General features: G+C 39.9%; 1 protein-coding gene across 1 annotated transcript; it reads right to left on the bottom strand.

Annotated features, from left to right (window-relative positions):
* Nucleotides 1-620: 620 nt before the first annotated feature.
* kics2 (KICSTOR subunit 2) lies at nucleotides 621-9,794 on the bottom strand. The gene is made up of 3 exons (XM_061914352.1): nucleotides 9,302-9,794; nucleotides 1,795-2,083; nucleotides 621-1,648 (listed from the first exon to the last, which is right to left on the bottom strand). Exons 1-3 carry the CDS (start codon nucleotides 9,570-9,572, stop codon nucleotides 829-831), a joined length of 1,380 nt encoding a protein of 459 aa, XP_061770336.1. The 5' UTR covers nucleotides 9,573-9,794; the 3' UTR covers nucleotides 621-828.
* Nucleotides 9,795-18,228: the final 8,434 nt, after the last annotated feature.

Raw genomic sequence — 18,228 nt, 5'->3', positions numbered from 1 at the left:
ATACTGTAGATGCTTGCAAGAAACTTGTGTATCACCTTTGAAGGATGTCATTACTGTTCTACTAAGTACTAAAGATGCATGTAACTAGGGGGTTGAATCATTTTGTCAATGAGATATTAAGAAAAATGTCCTTTTTTGCTATTTTGTAAAATACAGTGTTACAATTTAAGTTGCATTTGTCTATTTGACACATCTTTATTTGATATGACTATAAACAACATACGGAATAAATGTCCAACTTGCTAAAACACCAAAATTGTGTGGGGGTTGAATAATTTTGATCACAACTGTATATATACACATATACATACATACATATATATATATATATATATACACACATATACATATACATATATATATATAAAATTATTCGCAACCAAATAATTTGCTGCATAAACATATTTTGTTTTATTTCAAATCCATTAATTTTGTTTGCAAATATTGTTTGATTACAAATACTATTTGTTGTTTGGTTACATATTGAGACCATTTTCTCTCCTTGGTGTTGCAGGCCGCACATTCAATACTCTTTTAACTGCTGTAAAATCATCTCTGCAGCGCCCCCTGGTGAACAAGCCATACAGCAGCGTCTGTTTGAAGCAGCGTTTTAGTACGTGAACATTTTAATGATTTTATTGATCGAAACAATATGCCAACATAGCAAATACAAAGTAGTATAAGTAAACAAATTAAAACACGGACTGATTCATTAAAATTAGCTATGAATTAAAATAATTTGCCGGAAAAGTAGAACAAATTGTCTTTTGATGGGGAACATTTGTCAAAAAGACCAAGAAGAAGCGGGGGGTCTTCAGTGTGGTGCACTCAGCCCTTAGAACCTGGCTTGAGCGTGCTGAAGGGTTTTGAGTTCCTCAGCGAGGCGGAGATCTCCTGCAGGAAGGCAGCGATGTGCAGGTCTTTCTCGGACTTCCTGCCGTCAAAGATGACCACCAGAGTGAAATGTGGCTCGGGCCGGGTCAGATAGTAGGTGCTCTGGACCTTGTCGTCATAGAAGTGGACCACCTTGTCCAAGGTGTTGAGCTCGGCCGCGCGGTCCCCCATCATCATGATGACGTTGGGCCAGTGCGTAAGCGGGCGCTCGCCTGACGGAAGCGAAACGACGGCGGGGAACTGCTCCACGCCCTTGGGCGCCTCGCGGTACGAGTGGGGGTGGTGGTAGCCGTGCCCCTGGAAGCTCGCGGAGCCGCGGTTGTCGAACACCAGCGACACGTTGCTGGCGTCGTGTTTGCGCACGAAAGAGCAGATCTTACCGTGGTAGTCGGGGGCGGTGCGGGCGGTCAGGGCGCGCATGTCGGCGGGCGCCGTCTGGCGACTCAGCGCCTCGTGGAAGTAGAAGCTGAACTTAGCCAGCAGCGCCGCCTGGAAGCGCTGCAGCCAGGCGTAGAGGTGCGGCGGCTGCACGGCCTTCTGGGACTGACCTCCGAACAGATGCTTGCGAGTCTCTCTCTGCCGCTGGAACAGATGACTCCAGGCGCCCAGTTTGGTGGTGGCGCCGTGCAGGTTGAGCAAGGCGGGCAGGAAGTGCCACTCGGACACTTGGGCCTGGCAGCGCAGTAACAGGGTCACCACCTCCACCTCCGTCTGGAAGCTCTCCTCCACCCGGCCCAGGATGGGATGGTGGAACCTGCAGAGAGCGTCATTCATCACACCGACAGGGGGGAAGCATCTGGACTTCCTGCATTCAGCACTTTTCATCTTCCAGCCTCATTATGTCACGTCGCTGCAATTACTGTCAAGTCTAAAAAAAGACCAAAACCCCAGAGGACTCACTTGGCGCTGTACTTGTGCAGGACGCCATCCAGCGCCGTCACCAGCTCCTCGCAGCTCACGTTCTTCTGGCCGGCCAACACGTGCATCTTCTCGTAGAGGTCGGCCATCTCCACGCGGGCCTGAGTGAAGTGGCACAGCTGCTCCGACAGGTGAGACAGCAGGTCCTCCAGGTAGGAGGCGGAGCCTTGCTGGCCGTGGCGTCCCGTAGTCACCACCTTCCTCAGCTCGTTGTACAGCGACGTGTAGACGGTGCGGATGGAGTCCTTGCGGCTGAAGAAAGACTGACCACCTGCGGGGTGGAACAGTTTGACTTTGACTTTATTTGGAACATGCAAACATACAACATGATACTTCACAAATTCCAGGTTCTCTTTTCAACATGTTCGACAAGGAGTAAGAAGAAGCAGAGCTTATTTAATCCTGCCCCTTTCCTTTTACATAACAGTTGCCAAAACTTTTGTTCACTTCCTGTTCTCAAAGTATTCACAATGTACTCCATAAGTCATCACAATTAAATAAATACATGAATACAAACCCCGTTTCCATATGAGTTGGGAAATTGTGTTAGATGTAAATATAAACAAAATACAATCATTTGCAAGTCCTTTTCAACCCATATCCAGGGGGGCGGAGTTAGGGCGGGGGGTGTGGTTGGGGGCGTGGTTAAGAGTGGAGCAGTATATTTCGGCGTGGCGCAGTGGGAGAGTGGCCGTGCGCAACCCGAGGGTCACTGGTTCAAATCCCACCTAGAACCAACCTCGTCACGTCCGTTGTGTCCTGAGCAAGACACTTCACCCTTGCTCCTGATGGGTGCTGGTTGGCGCCTTGCATGGCAGCTCCCTCCATCAGTGTGTGAATGTGTGTGTGAATGGGTAAATGTGGAAGTAGTGTCAAAGCGCTTTGAGTACCTTGAAGGTAGAAAAGCGCTATACAAGTACAACCCATTTATCATTTATCATTTATTTCCAGCTGTTGTGTGGGCAGTTGTGCACTGCACTTTCTAAAAGCCGTAGATGTTATTGTCACATATGCATGATTGATTGATACTTTTATTAGTAGATTGCACAGTACAGTACATATTCCGTACAATTGACCACTAAATGGTAACACCCCAATAAGTTTTTCAACTTGTTTAAGTCGGGGTCTACGTTAATCAATTCATGGTACAAATATATACTATCAACATAATACAGTCATCACACAAGTTAATCATCATAGTATGTACATTGAATTTATTACATTATTTACAATCCGGGGGGTGGGATGAGGAGCTTTGGTTGATATCAGAACTTCAGTCATCAACAATTGCATCAACAGAGAAATGTGGACATTGAAACAGTGTAGGTCTTATTTAGTAGGATATGTACAGCCAGCAGAGAACATAGTGAGTTCACATAACATAAGAACAAGTATATACATTAGAAATACATTCGATTATTTACAATCCGGGGAGATGTGATGTGAATTGGAGGAGGATTAGTAAAGTGTTGAAGTTGCCTGGAGGTGTTGTGGTGCATGTACAGTAGATGGCAGTATTGTCATGTTTAAGAGTGTCACATGCTGTTTACGGCAGACGAACTGCCTTAGGGTAGACGTAAATGTGACTGCTGTTGTTGTGTGTTGTTACCGCACTGGGAGGACGTTAAAGAAACTGCCTAACAATAAACCCACAAAAGAAGCCAAGAACTCACACTCGATCATTCTACAGTTATAACGTCATTGGGCAGACACACTGTTTATAATGTGGGAAAGCGGACGTGAAAACAGGCTGTCCTCATTCAGGTCCGCATGGAGCTGGAGGGGGCGTGGCCTCCAGCTCCGCTTGAATTTCGGGAGATTTTCGGGAGAAAATTTGTCCCGGGAGAGTCTCCCGGAAAATCCGGGAGGGTTGGCAAGTATGGTTTTCTGAAGTGTTCCTGAGCCCAGGTAGTGATATCCTTTACACACTGATGTCTGTTTTTGACACAGTGCCATTGGAGGGATGGAAGGTCACGGTCATTCAATGTTGGTTTCCGGCCATGCCGCTTACGTGGAGTGATTTCTTCAGATTCTCTGAACCTTTTGATGATATTATGCAGCGTGGATGTTGAAATCCCTAAATTTCTTGCAATTGCACTTTGAGAAAGGTTGTTCTTAAACTGTTTGACTATTTGCTCACGCAGTTGTGGACAAAGGGGTGTACCTCGCCCCATCCTTTCTTGTGAAAGACTGAGCATTTTTTGGGAAGCTGTTTTTATAGCCAATCATGGCACCCACCTGTTCCCAATTAGCCTGCACACCTGTGCGATGTTCCAAATAAGTGTTTGATGAGCCTTCTTCAATTTTATCACTATTTTTGCAACCTTTCCCAACTTCTGTGTCACGTGTTGCTGGCATCAAATTCTAAAGTTAATGATTATTTGCACACACAAAAAATGTTCATCAGTTTGAACATCAAATATGTTGTCTTTGTAGCATATTCAACTGAATATGGCTTGAAAATGATTTGCAAATGATTGTATTCCGTTTATATTTACATCTAACACAATTTCCCAACTCATATGGAAACGGGGTTTGTAAATAATACTCGGTGAAGTAAGTAACATTTCATATGTTGAGATGAAATAGACTGAAGACTCAGGTCTGCCACTCGTCCCTTGAAATATGAAACTATACCGAATTTAGAGACAAAAGTACACATTCAGTTCTGACCTGTCAAGGGACGCACTTTGCTCCGTATTTTTATTATCGTGAGAAGACAGGGTTGAACAAGCTCAACCTGTAAGTCTTTCATTTACTCCCCACCCTGCTTCTTCTTCTTTGTTACTTTAGGCGGATGGCACCATGCGCATAACAGTGGCTCTGACGCCCTGAAAATTACTCAGCAGCACCACCTGTCATTGCATGGAATATAAGTTTTAACCTGAAGAGAATTGTTTGGGTATTTGGAAATGTTTATTTTTACTTGCAGAAAATTGTTTTTATACTTAAAATTATTAATACAAGATTTTTTTTTTCCATCGAAGAAAAATATTTTTTACAGTCGAATATTTTTCTGTTAAAGAAAATTGTTTAACACTTGCAAATACTTTTTTTACCTGCAGAAATATGTTTTAATAATTGGAAATTGTTTTTAACTGGTAGAGAAACATTTTTATGCTTGCAAACCGTTTTTGCATTAAAGACATTTTTTTTACGAATAATAATTTTAATAATTTTTTGCATAAAGAAAAATACTTTCATACATGCCAATTTTTATTTCCATTAAGGAAAATCGTTTTTATACACTTGTGACAATTTTTTTTCAATTAAAAAATGTTTTAATTGTTTTTTTTTACTTGCCAAAAATAGTTTTTATACTTGTGAATCCTTTTTTTTTTTTTAAATCAAGAATTTTTTTTTTTAATTGTCAAATTATTTTTTTCATTGAAGAAAAATATTTTTATACTTTTTATACTTTTTGCTCAAAGAAAATTTTTTAATACTTGCAAACCCTTTTTTCACTTGCAGACAATTGTTTTTATTGCGAATCGTTTTTAAGTCGGAGAGAACATTTTTAATGTTTGCAACTCTTTTTTAAATAAAAAAAATTGTTTTTTTTACATGCATTAAAGAAAAATACTTTTACAGATGCGAATATTTTTTTCCATTAAGGAAAATCGTTTTTATAGTTATGACTATTTTTTTTCATTTAAGAAATATGTTTTCATACTTGCAAATTGTTTTTTTACTTGCAAAAAATTGTTTTTATACTAACGAATCATTTTTTCTAATCAAGAAATATTTATTTTTTTAACTGTGAAATTATTTTTTTCATTGAAGAAAAATATTTTTAAACTGTCGAATAATTTTTTGTTGACAGAAATCTTTTAATACTTGCAAATCCTTTTTTTTACTTGCAGAAAATTGTTTTAATAATTGTGAATCGTTTTTTAACTCGAGAGAAAAATGTTTATGCTTGCATTAAAGACATTTTTTTTTACTACCGATTAATTTTTGACATTAAAGGGAACATTATCAGCAGACATATGTAAGCCTCAATATATTCCTTCATGTTGCAGAAAAAAGACCATATGTTTTTTTAACCGATTTCCGAACTCTAAAAGGGTGAATTTGGCGATTTAAACGCCTTTCAATTGTTGGCCTGTCGGAGTGATGACCTTTCACCCGTGACGTCACAACATGAAGCAATCCGCCATTTTCTCAAACACATTACACACACCGAGTCAAATCAGCTGTTATTTTCCGTTTTTTCCACAGTTTTCCGTAGCTTGGAGACATGATGCCTGGTGGGTGTGTTGTCGGAGGTGTAACAACACCAACAGGGACGGATTCAAGTTGCACCACTGGTCAAAAGATGCCAAAGTCCCTGGTTTGTTCCGCACACTTTACCGACGACAGCTATGCTACGACAGAGATGGCAAGAATGTGTGGATATCCTGCGACACTCAAAGCTGATGCATTTCCAACCATAAAGTCAACAAAATCACAAAGGTGAGTTTTGTTGTGGTTGTTGACTTATGTGGAGAGTGCTAATCAGACATATCAATGGTCACGGCATGACTGCAAGCTAATCGATGCTAACATGCTATTTAGGCTAGCTGTATGTACATATTGCATCATTATACCTCATGTGTAGCTATATTTGCATCCAGCCTTTCCCTCCACCCACATTTAATGCCAAACAAACACATACCAATCGTTGGTTAGAAGGCGATCGCCGAATTCCTCCTTGTTTCCTCCCGTGCCGCTGTCTGTCGTGATATGGCTCAAAAGCTTTTGTTTCTTCTTTAATTTAGTTTTCGGTACCTGCCTCCACATTCCAACCATCCGTTTCAATACATGCGTAATCTGTTGAATCGCTTACGCCGCTTAAACCCGAGTCTGAATCCCAGCTACTATGCTAAACCTTTCTGTGCTATCTGCCATGTTTGTTTCTGGTGGCTTCACGCAGTGACGTCACAGGACAATAGACATGTGGATATAGCGATGGTGTAAATCAGGCACTTTGAAGCCGTTTTTCCGGATATTGGGTGATGGGTAAAATTTGGAGAAAAACTTTGAAAAAAAAAATAAGCCACTGGGAACTGATTTTTATTGGTTTTAACCCTTCAGAAATTGTGATAATGTTCCCCTTTAAGCTGGTCTGTTTCTGTTGTTCGTCCTGGCAACATCACCATCTATTACCTCTACTCACGTCATAATAATAATAATGGATTAGATTTATATCGCGCTTTTCTATTGTTAGATATTGTAGCCACAGCTGCCCTGGGGTAGACTGACGGAAGCGTGGCTGCCAGTTTGCACCTACGGCCCCTCCGACCACCACCAATCATTCATTCATCATTCATTCACCAGTGTGAGCGGCACCGGGGGCAAAGGGTGAAGTTTCCTGCCCAAGGACACAACGGCAGCAAATTGGATGTCAAGAGGTGGGAAGCGAACCTGCAACCCTCAGGTTTCTGGCACGGCCGCTCTACCCACTACGCCATGCCGCCCCTTCATGCCCCGTTACTTCCACTCTGCTTCATGTCAATACTTTTATACCTGCGAATATTGTATTTTAATTGAAGAAAATCATTCTTATAGTTGTCTGACTTATTTTTTCCATTTAGGAAATATGTTTTAATACTTTCAAATTGATTTTTTACTTGCAGAATTTTTTTGTAATAATTGCGAATCATTTTTGAACTCAGGGGAAAAAAATGTATACTTCCATTAAAGACATTTTTTTACTACCGAATCATTTTTGACATTAAAGAAAAATATTTTTATACCTGCGAATGTTACTTTTCATTGAAAACATCGTTTTTATAGTTGTGTGACTCATTTAAATTTAAGAAATATTTTTTAATACTTTCAAATTGTTTTTTTACTTGCAGAAAATTGTTTTCATATTTACAAATTCTCTTTTTTTAATTATTATTATCAAAATATTTTTTTTAAACTAAAACATTTTTTTTTCCATCCATCCATCCATCCATTTCCTACCTCTATTTTTTTTTCATTGAAGAAGGACATTTTTAAACAGTCGAATATTTTTTGGTTGACAAAAATTGTTTAATACTTGAAAATCAATTTTTTTTACTAGCAGAAACTTGTTTTAACAATGGCGAATCGTTTTTTCAACTTTTAGAGTTTGCTTGCAAAGCTTTTTTGCATTAAAGACTTTTTTTTTACTTGCATATAATTTTTTTCATTATAGGAAAAATATTCTATAGCTGTGAATATTTTTTTCATGGAAGAAATTCGTTTTTATAGTTGTGAAGCATTTTTCTTTTCATTTAAGAAATATGTTTTAATATTTGCAAATAGTTTTTTACTTACAGAATTTGTTTTTGTTTTTTTTGTTTTACTTGCTAATAGTTTTTCTAATTGAACCATTGGGCGTGAGTAAAAAACAAAAAAAAAGTGTTTGTGTGAGTTTAGGCAGTAATTTCAATCCCTAATATATTCCACAGATGTTTGATTGATGCAAAATCTGTTTTTTGTATAGTAGTCCCGGTCAGTGTTTTTCAACCACTGTGCCGCGGCACACTAGTGTGCGTGAGATACAGTCTGGTGTGCCGTGGGAGATTATCTAATTTCACCTACTTGTGTTAGAAATATTTTTTGCAAACCAGTAATTCCATCCATCCATTTTCTACCGCTTATTCCCTTTTGGGGTCGCGGGGGGCGCTGGCGCCTATCTCAGCTACAATCGGGCGGAAGGCAGGGTACACCCTGGACAAGTCGCCACCTCATCGCAGGGCCAACACAGATAGACAGACAACATTCACACTCACATTCACACACTAGGGCCAATTTTAGTGTTGCCAATCAACTTATCCCCAGGTGCATGTCTTTGGAAGTGGGAGGAAGCCGGAGTACCCGGAGGGAACCCACGCATTCACGGGGAGAACATGCAAACTCCACACAGAAAGATCCCGAGCCTGGATTTGATCCCAGGACTGCAGGAACTTCGTATTGTGAGGCAGACGCACTAACCCCTCTGCCACCGTGAAGCCCAAACCAGTAATTATAATCGGCAAATAATGTGCTGTTGTTGAGTGTCTGCACTGCCTGCAGATCGGCAGAGTAACTGTGTAATACTCTTCCATATCAGTAGGTGGCATCATACTGCCACGTTTTCAACAGGATACTTCGCGCGAAATTTAAAATTGCAATTTAGTGAACTAAAAAGGCTGTATTGGCATGTGTTGCAATGTTAATATGTCATCATTGATATATAAACTACCAGACTGCGTGGTGGCTAGTAGTGGCTTTCAGTAGGCCTTTAATGTCATGTCCAACAATTTCGACAACGACTGAGTTTATTTTTTAATAATTTCTGCTGGTATTGTGCCTCCGCATTTTTTCAGTGAAAATAATGCGCCTTGGCTCCAAAAAGGTTGAAAATCACGTGTCTAGCTGCTTCCCTTCAGCCTTTGCAGGTGTGCCTTATTTTCTTATTTTGGAGGGAGTTGGCAAGTGCAGTTGTGCTGTGGCGCCCTCTGGTGGCCAAAGCCAACAAAGTTGATAACATTACCAAGTTTGTGTCCCAGGAAGGTCATGTTGTGATAGGACTTCTCTGCCGCCACCAGGTGAGCCAGCGCGGCTAGGAGTGCAGTCCAGATGCTGCCGGAGCTTTTGTTGATGTCCTTCTCCTTTTCCACGTAGTCCTTGGCCCGCTCGAAGGAAAACATGCCGAGCTGCGTGAAGAAGCTCTCCAGGATGGCTCTTTCCCGCGGGACAGGCCGCAGCTCCTCCTCCAGGATGGCTTTTTCCCGCGGGAGAGGCCGCAGCTCATCCGCCATCATCGACGAACTTGCTAGCAAAGTTTGGGCGAATAAAACACCATTGGCCCCTAAAAATAAAGACTTATGCTGAGCTGGGCGTCATAAAAGGACATGGGCATGAAAATGCTTATCTGAATCATTTAAAATGCAGTAATGAAGGTTTTCACGACAGCCATCTTGCTAGCGGTCAGTCGCCATGTTGGCCCGTCTTCCTGTAAACAATACGGCAAGTCCGAAGGGACAAACGTCAGTGGTTCAACTAATGCTCTTCTTCTTCTTTTGTCTTTATGGCGGTTGGCAAGCAACCTTGTGGTGTGCATTAGCGCCACCTACTGTAATGGAGTGTGGACCGAGGGGGATCCCTACTCTATATTATTTTTATTTAATCCTGTGTTTTTAAAATATGTTTATATTGCTTTATATCCTATGTTTTCTGAATTCAATCCTAATACATCTTTCACTGTTAACCTAATATTTTCTTTTGATAACTTACTTTCCAGTATTTCTCTTTCTCTATTGTATTTCCTACATTTTGATTGACTGATTGATACTTTTATTAGTACATTGCACAGTTCAGTACAGATTCTGTACAATCAACCACTAAATTGTGGTAACACCCCAATAAGTTTTCCAACTTGTTTAAGTCGGGGTCCACGTTAATCAATTCATGGTATTAAAACCTGGTCAACATTTTCTATCTGATGGCAAAAATCACACAGTCCTGTAGTATGTTTTCCTATCAATTTTAGTGAACTATTTAGACATGTATGTCCTAATCTCATTCTAGTAATAATGTCTTCTTCCTTCCTATTTCTATTCCTCCTCTCATGACACCTACTCCAAACATCCCAGAATAAGCTAATCCGGTTACTTTTAGACCTCCACCCGAGATCACACCTCAATCCAACCCACTTCTCCAAAGTGGGCTGGCTCAGGGTGGAGGACAGAGTAAAACAACTTGCACTGAGCCTAGTCTATAAAATCCGCTACACCTCCTTGATCCCGAAGTACATGTCAAACTACTTCCTTAACGTAAATGACCGCCATAACCACAACACCAGGGGGAGCTCCATAAACCACGTTAAACCCAGATTTCGATCTAACAAAGGTCTTAACTCATTCTCTTTCTATGCCACATCAATGTGGAATGCACTCCCAACAGGTGGAAAAGTAAGTGCATCTCTATCCTCCTTCAAAACCGCTCTAAAACAACACCTCCAGGCAACTTCAACCCTTTACTAATACCCTCCTCCATTCACATCCCATCTCCCCGGATTATAAACAACTCAAATGTACTTCTAATGTATATACTTGTTCTTATGCTATGTGAACTCACTATGTTCTCTGCTGGCTGTACATATCCTACTAAATAAGACCTACACTGTTTCAATGTCCACATTTCTCTGTTGATGCAATTGTTGATGACTGAAGTTCTGATATCAACCAAAGCTCCTCATCCCACCCCCCGGATTGTAAATAATGTTAATAATTCAATGTACATACTATGATGATTAACTTGTGTGATGACTGTATTATGTTGATAGTATATATTTGTACCATGAATTGATTAACGTGGACCCCGACTTAAACAAGTTGAAAAACTTATTCGGGTGTTACCATTTAGTGGTCAATTGTACGGAATATGTACTGAACTGTGCAATCTACTAATAAAAGTATCAATCAATCAATCAATCACTTTCCTCTGGACTTTGTAAAACTCTCTACCTTTTCTTTCCTTATTCCAATTATCCACTTTTTATTGTGTTCTATCTTAATGGTGCTCTTCACTTCTTCTTTACTGTGCTTCATCTCCATGTTTACTTCTGTTTTAGTGCTTGCTTGTTTTGCGTATCTATCAGGTAACTCATTCCCCTCAACTCCTACATGAGCAGGAACCCAGAGAAATGTTACCACACCTCCCGCTTTATTTATCCTGTAGATCGCCTGAACTATGTCATAAACTATATCTAGTCTTGTTTCTGATGCTATGTTTTTTATGCTCGTCAAAGCACTGCTGGAGTCCGAGCACACGACTACTTTCCTTGCTTTGTTTTCCTCTATCCAGTTAACTGCCATATCAATTGCTACCAATTCCCCCGTAAAAACAGATACTTTATCTTGTATTTAACACTATATTCCCTGGTGGGATAACTGCAGCAGCTCCTACTTTACTATTTATCAATCAATCAATCAATGTTTATTTATATAGCCCCAAATCACAAATGTCTCAAAGGACTGCACAAATCATTACGACTACAACATCCTCGGAAGAACCCACAAAAGGGCAAGGAAAACTCACACCCAGTGGGCAGAGAGAATTCACATTCAGTGGGACGCCAGTGACAATGCTGACTATGAGAAACCTTGGAGAGGACCTCAGATGTGGGCGACCCCCCCCTCTCTAGGGGACCGAAAGCAATGGACGTCGAGCGGGTCTAACATGATACTGTGAAAGTTCAATCCATAGTGGCTCCAACACAGCCGCGAGAGTTCAGTTCAAGCGGATCCAAGACAGCAGCGAGAGTCCCGTCCACAGGAAACCATCTCAAGCGGATCAGCAGCGTGGAGATGTCCCCAACCGATACAGGTGAGCGGTCCATCCTGGGTCCCGAAGAGCGGTCCATTTATAGTTTTTGATGCATCTGTGAATATCTTAATATTATCTAAAAAAACATTTCCTCATCCAATGTTCTATCTGGTAACTATTTAAATGTCTATTCTTCAGTAATTGCATGTTTACCTTTGGGTTGTCATACATCCACGGTGGTATTGCAGGACTTGGTACTGTAGGGCTCACTTTAATATTGTTAATTTGAGCTTTGCTACATATATCTCCTATTATCCACCCAAAACTATTCATTTTTTTCTTGGCAGTTTAGTAGCACTTGACAGGTTGGATGTCCTTGCTTGGATCCTTTTAAGTTTGCCCAATAAACTGCTGAGAGTTGATCTCTCCTCATGTCCAGAGGTTTTTTCCTTCATTTCTACTTGTAATGCTGCCACTGGGGTTGATTTAGTAGCTCCACAACATAATCTTAACGCCTGTGACTGGATCCGCTCTATTTTCCCAAGTAGTGTTTTTGAAGCAGATTGATAAATAATGCATCCGTAGTCAATAACAGATGGAATTAAAGTGATATATATATTGTTTCCAATGTCAACCTATCAGCCCCCCAATCTTTACCCCTCAAAGCCCTCATTATATTTAACACCTTTTTACTTTTCTCCACTATTTTGCTGATGTGGGTTGACCAGTTCATATTTTTATCAAACATATTCCTAAATATTTAAATATTTGTACCTCTTCTATATTTTCTCCATAGAATTTTATTTGGAGCTTGTTTTGTACTTTCCTTTTTGTAAAATGTATGACTTTTGTCTTTCCAACAGAGAATCTTAAACCCCAAGCCGTCCCCCAGTCTTGAATATTATTTACCGCTTTTTGAATCTTCTTTTCTATATGATGTGTATTTCTACCTCTCTTCCACATCACTCCATCATCAGCAAACAATGCCACCTCCACTAACCCTTCCACTTCACTAAAAACTTCATTTATCATGATGGAAAATAGTACTGGACTTATTATACTCCCTTGTGGGGTCCCATTTTCCACTTCGTATTCTCTGCTATATTCATTCTCTATTTTTACTAATAATGTTCTACTTGTTAAAAAGTATTTTATCCATCTATAAATTCTTCCTCTAATCCCAATCCTATTTAGTTTCATCAGCAAGCCCTGTTTCCACAACATATCATACGCTTTCTCTATGTCAAAAAAATACCGCAATTATACTTTATTTATTTGTCCCTTTCTAATTTCCTCTTCCAGCTGCACTGCTGCTCCTTTCTTTTTCTTGCTTCGCCAAATCCACCTTGGTAGTTTTTTATTATTTTTTTTAACTCTAAATAATATATTAATCTTTCATTAATCATTTTTTCCATTACTTTGCCCAAATTTGAGGTCAATGCTATCGGCCTATAATTTCCTGCCTCTTCCGGATCTTTCCCTGGCTTGCATATTGGAATTATTACAGCTGTTTTCCACTCATCTGGTAATTTTCCTTCTTCATATATCCTATTATATCATTTCAAGACCACTTCTTTGCCGATGCTACCTAAATTTTTGATCTTTTGATAACTCACCAGGTCTTTCCCTGGCATCGTATTTTTAACATTTTTTAAAATTGGAAGCACTTCATCCAAAGAAAATGTCATATCCATAATGTTGGTAAAACTATTATCGTTGTCTTCCTTCGTTTCCCCAATATTTAGACTAATTGTTTCTTCTCTCTTTTGTTTTTCTACATTTCTCAAATGATCATTATTGTGCACTTTAACAAATGTTTTTGCGAAAAGTTCTGCTTTTTCTTTATTTCCTCCCACACTCCGCGTTCCATCTTTCATCACATGATTTTTATGTTCTTTTCTGAGCCCTGACATGTTCTTGATCATTCCCCACACTTGGCTTAAAGGAGTAGTTCTATTTAGTGTTTCACAAAAAGTTCTCCAATGGTGTTTTCTTGTTTTTTTAATAACATACCTTACTCTAGCTTGGTGCCTTTTATATTGGATCATGTCTTGGAAATGATGTGTTCTTCTCAATATTCTAAATGCTCTATTCCGTTCTTGTATTGCATCTGTGCACTCTTGTGTCCACCACGGCACTATCTTCCTTCTTCTCCCTATACTATTCCTTGGTATGCTCTGTTCGGCTGCTTCTATTATGCACTTTGTAATATCTGTATTTAATTGTTCAATATCTTGATTTATATCTACTTCCTTTAAAGTTATGTCGGTAATTTCCCTAAATTTCCCCCAGTCACCATGATTATACTTCCATCTTCCTTCTATCCTAGTGCTTTCTGTCCTATGATTTCTGTTTATGTGAATGAAGATTGGCTAGTGATCACTTCCCATTGTGCTGTATTTATTTACTTCCCACTCCACCTTTCCTGCTAACCCTTGTGACACTAGTGTTAAATCTATTGCTGTTTCTTTACCCGTGACGACATCTAACCTTGTTCCCGACCCATCATTCACACACACCAGTTCTTTTTCCTCCAAAAGTGCTTCCAATGTTTCCCCATTCCAGTCATCCCTTTCACCCCACATCGTGCTATGTGCATTAAAGTCACCACACCAAATAATATTGCCACTCCAGTGCTCCATTATTGTTTCTAGTTGATGAATTTCTAATTTCTTGCATGGATTATAGAAGTTTAGCACTTTGTATCTTTCTTTATTATTCCATACTTCTACTCCTACTATCTCTAGTTCTTGTTTCACTTTTAATATTGAATAATGCATATCTTCCTTAATAAATATGGCACATCCTCCTCCTTGCCCATCATTCCTATCTTTACGTATCGTTATATATCCTTTTATTATAAAGTTTAATATGTTTCTTGAATACATATTATATGTGGTTTATTTTTCATATCATTAATTTATCCCTTAAATTCCTGTCCGTTTGCTATCAAACTTCTGGCATTCCACTGAACAATGAACATGGCGTTGGATTGTGGTCACATGACTCGGTCTCGTCTACTCTCTGTAGCTCACCTTGCACCTGTTCCCAGGATAGTTCTTTTACATTTAAAAACTTTGCTGCTGCTTTGACAATCATTTTGATCTTCTCAGTCTTGTTTCTAGCCTGTTCTGTACAATTTATTACGTAAGCCAGGAATACAACTAGTTTGTCCATGGAAATTCCTGTATTTGCTGCCTCTTATTTTTTTATTTCTTGAACTATTTTCACTTCTGTCCTGTTCTGCACTTTCTTGATTTCTTATTTTAACTGCCTCTGCGTATGTAATATTTCTTTCAACTCTGATTTGCTGTGCTTGTGTTGCCTGTTTCCTTCTGATGCAGCCCCCATACGCTGCTGTGTGATTCCCGCCACAATTACAACACTTGACCTGTTCATTTTCTCCACATTGTCCATATTCATGCTCTCCTCCACACCGTCCACATCTCATCTTAGCATGACACACACTAGCTATGTGCCCATAGCGTTGGCACTTGAAACAACGTACTGGGGGTGGCACGTAAGCTCGAACATAGAAGCTTAGATACCCAATCATGATTCTCTCTGGTAGGACCTCCTCTGCAAATTGCACTAGCACGGATTCGCTCTCAGTCTTTTCACCGTTCCTAAATGCCATCATTCTTTTCATCATAGTGACAGTTCCTCCTTTTATTTCTTTTTCCGGATCATCTAAATTTTCTCCTCTTGGGATTCCTGTCACGACTCCTCTTGCCCCCTTTCGTTCTCCCACTTCAATTTTTTACTTTATTATTTTGTTGCACAGTTTTTGCAATCGCATTGCTTTGTTCTTTTGATCTCCATTTTTGCATTTAATCAACAGCCGTCCGTCCCTGAGCACCTTCGCTATCTCCACCTCTCCAATGTCCTTCTTTAATCCCTTAACCAGTGTCATCAAACTAATGTCATTCATATCTTGGTTTGATTTAAATGTATAAATGATCTTATAATCATCTACCATAACCCTTTTCCTCTTATCAACCTCTTCATCGTCTTCATGCACTCTTTTAGCACTCGACTTTCCTTCACTCCCTCCTCTCCCCTTCTTTCCTCTCTGCCCTCTAGTCCTATCCATGTCCATACTTTCCTCATGCATCCCGTCACTATCCCCTTCCATCTCCATCCAGTCACAAAACAGCTTCTGCACAAGCGCCAAAACAGATTTGTACACTCTCACTTGTTAGCTCCGTCTTCGAGACACAACTTCCTGCTTCCGCTTGACCTCGACCATGGGGCTCCACAAATGCTCGCTGGTGAAGGCGAATTTAAAGCAAAAAAACACATATACCAATTTATGGACTTACATCATACAGATACACAACATTTACTTTGAATGTATTTCATATTATGCATTATTATGCATTACATTACATTTTGAACTATATTAATTGATGTTATTATGTGTAGGGCAGCACGGTGTAACAGGGGTTAGTGCGTCTGCCTCACAATACCAAGGTCCCGAGTAGTCTGGGGTTCAATCCCGGGCTCGGGATCTTTCTGTGTGGAGTTTGCATGTTCTCCCCGTGAATGCGTGGGTTCTACTCCGAGTACTCCGGCTTCCTCCCACTTCCAAAGACATACACCTGGGGATAGGCCCCTCCCACCACAAAAGATATGCACCTGGGGATAGGCCCCTCCCACCTCCAAAGACATGCACCTGATTGGCAACACTAAATGGTCCCTAGTGTGTGAATGTTGTCTGTCTATCTGTGTTGGCCCTGCGATGAGGTGGCAACTTGTCCAGGGTGTACCCCTCCTTCCGCCTGATTGTAGCTGAGATAGGCGCCAGCGCCCCCCGTGAGCCCAAAGGGAATGAGCGGTAGACAAAGGATGGATGGATTATTATTTGTTTTCATCTTTGTACTTTTTTATGTAATTGCCTGAAATAAATGAAAAAGTGTAGAAAAAATGTAATTGATGAAAAATTCTTGTATTTTACATTCTGTGTACAATACACAAATACTTATTTTCTCACTGATATAATTACCTATTCTACAAAATATGATTACAGATTCTGATAGATTTAATGTCTCTGTGCTAAAAGGTTAACTCTCTCCAAGCAGACACTTTTATGACTAATAAACTAATTTTAGAGTCCGTAAAATTGAAACACCACATTCATCACATTTAAAATAAAACACTTTGAGACCGATGTCTTGGAAAAAATACATCACTCTTGAATCAACATAGTAGTTCATTGTCAGCTTCAAACACTGATGACATCTAATAATAAGGCAAAAAGCCTATATATATATATATATACATATCCATCCATCCATCCATCCATTTTCTACCATTTATTCCCTTTTGGGGTCGCGGGGGGCGCTGGCGCCTATCTCAGCTACAATCGGGCGGAAGGCGGGGTACACCCTGGAAAAGTCGCCCCTCATCGCAGGGCCAAATATATATATATATATGTATATATATATACATATATATATACACACACACACATACACTAATATATACACATATATTGGGAGTAAACTTTTTTTTTTTTTTTAAGCAGTGCACTGATTCGAAAAATTTAAGTCAGGCTTATGAGGCGTGACATAATTGACCCAGTTTTCCCAGTATGATGTCAATTTCTCCAATTTGTAATGAATAAAGGCAGTTATCTTGTCTGTGTTTTAGATCTCCATTGTGGTTTCCATCCATTGCTTCAGAGTTGGGCTCTCCTGGGATGTCCATTTCCCAGTGATAGTCTTTTTACAAGCCACCAGTAGGATATTCATGAAGTATTTATCTTTCTTCAGCCAGTCCTGAGGCGCAAGTCCCAACAACAAAGTTCTACTTTCAAGGGGCATTTCTCGTTTGAAAATATCCCGTAGAGCTTGGTGCTTCTCTCTCCAATAGTCCTTTATGGTGGAGTAGTCCCAGAAACATGCTAGTGGTTTGCATTTGAATTCCCACAATTTGTCCAGCAGGCAGGGGAGTTATCATAGTGAGACTTCTGAGAAGGTGGAATTAAAAATCTGATCAAACTTTTCCAGCCAAACTCTCTCCACTCGGGTGAGCTGACACAAGTCCATTGATATTTCCAGATTATTGTCCATTCTTCCTCAGATATAGTTATACCTCCTTCCTTCTCCCATTTTATTTGAATATATGAAGTTGAGTATGATTTCATAT

The sequence above is a fragment of the Nerophis ophidion genome, linkage group LG10 (assembly GCF_033978795.1).
Source record: "Nerophis ophidion isolate RoL-2023_Sa linkage group LG10, RoL_Noph_v1.0, whole genome shotgun sequence".
In the NCBI taxonomy this organism is placed as follows: domain Eukaryota; kingdom Metazoa; phylum Chordata; class Actinopteri; order Syngnathiformes; family Syngnathidae; genus Nerophis; species Nerophis ophidion.
This window is presented reverse-complemented; position numbering and strand designations above follow the sequence as displayed.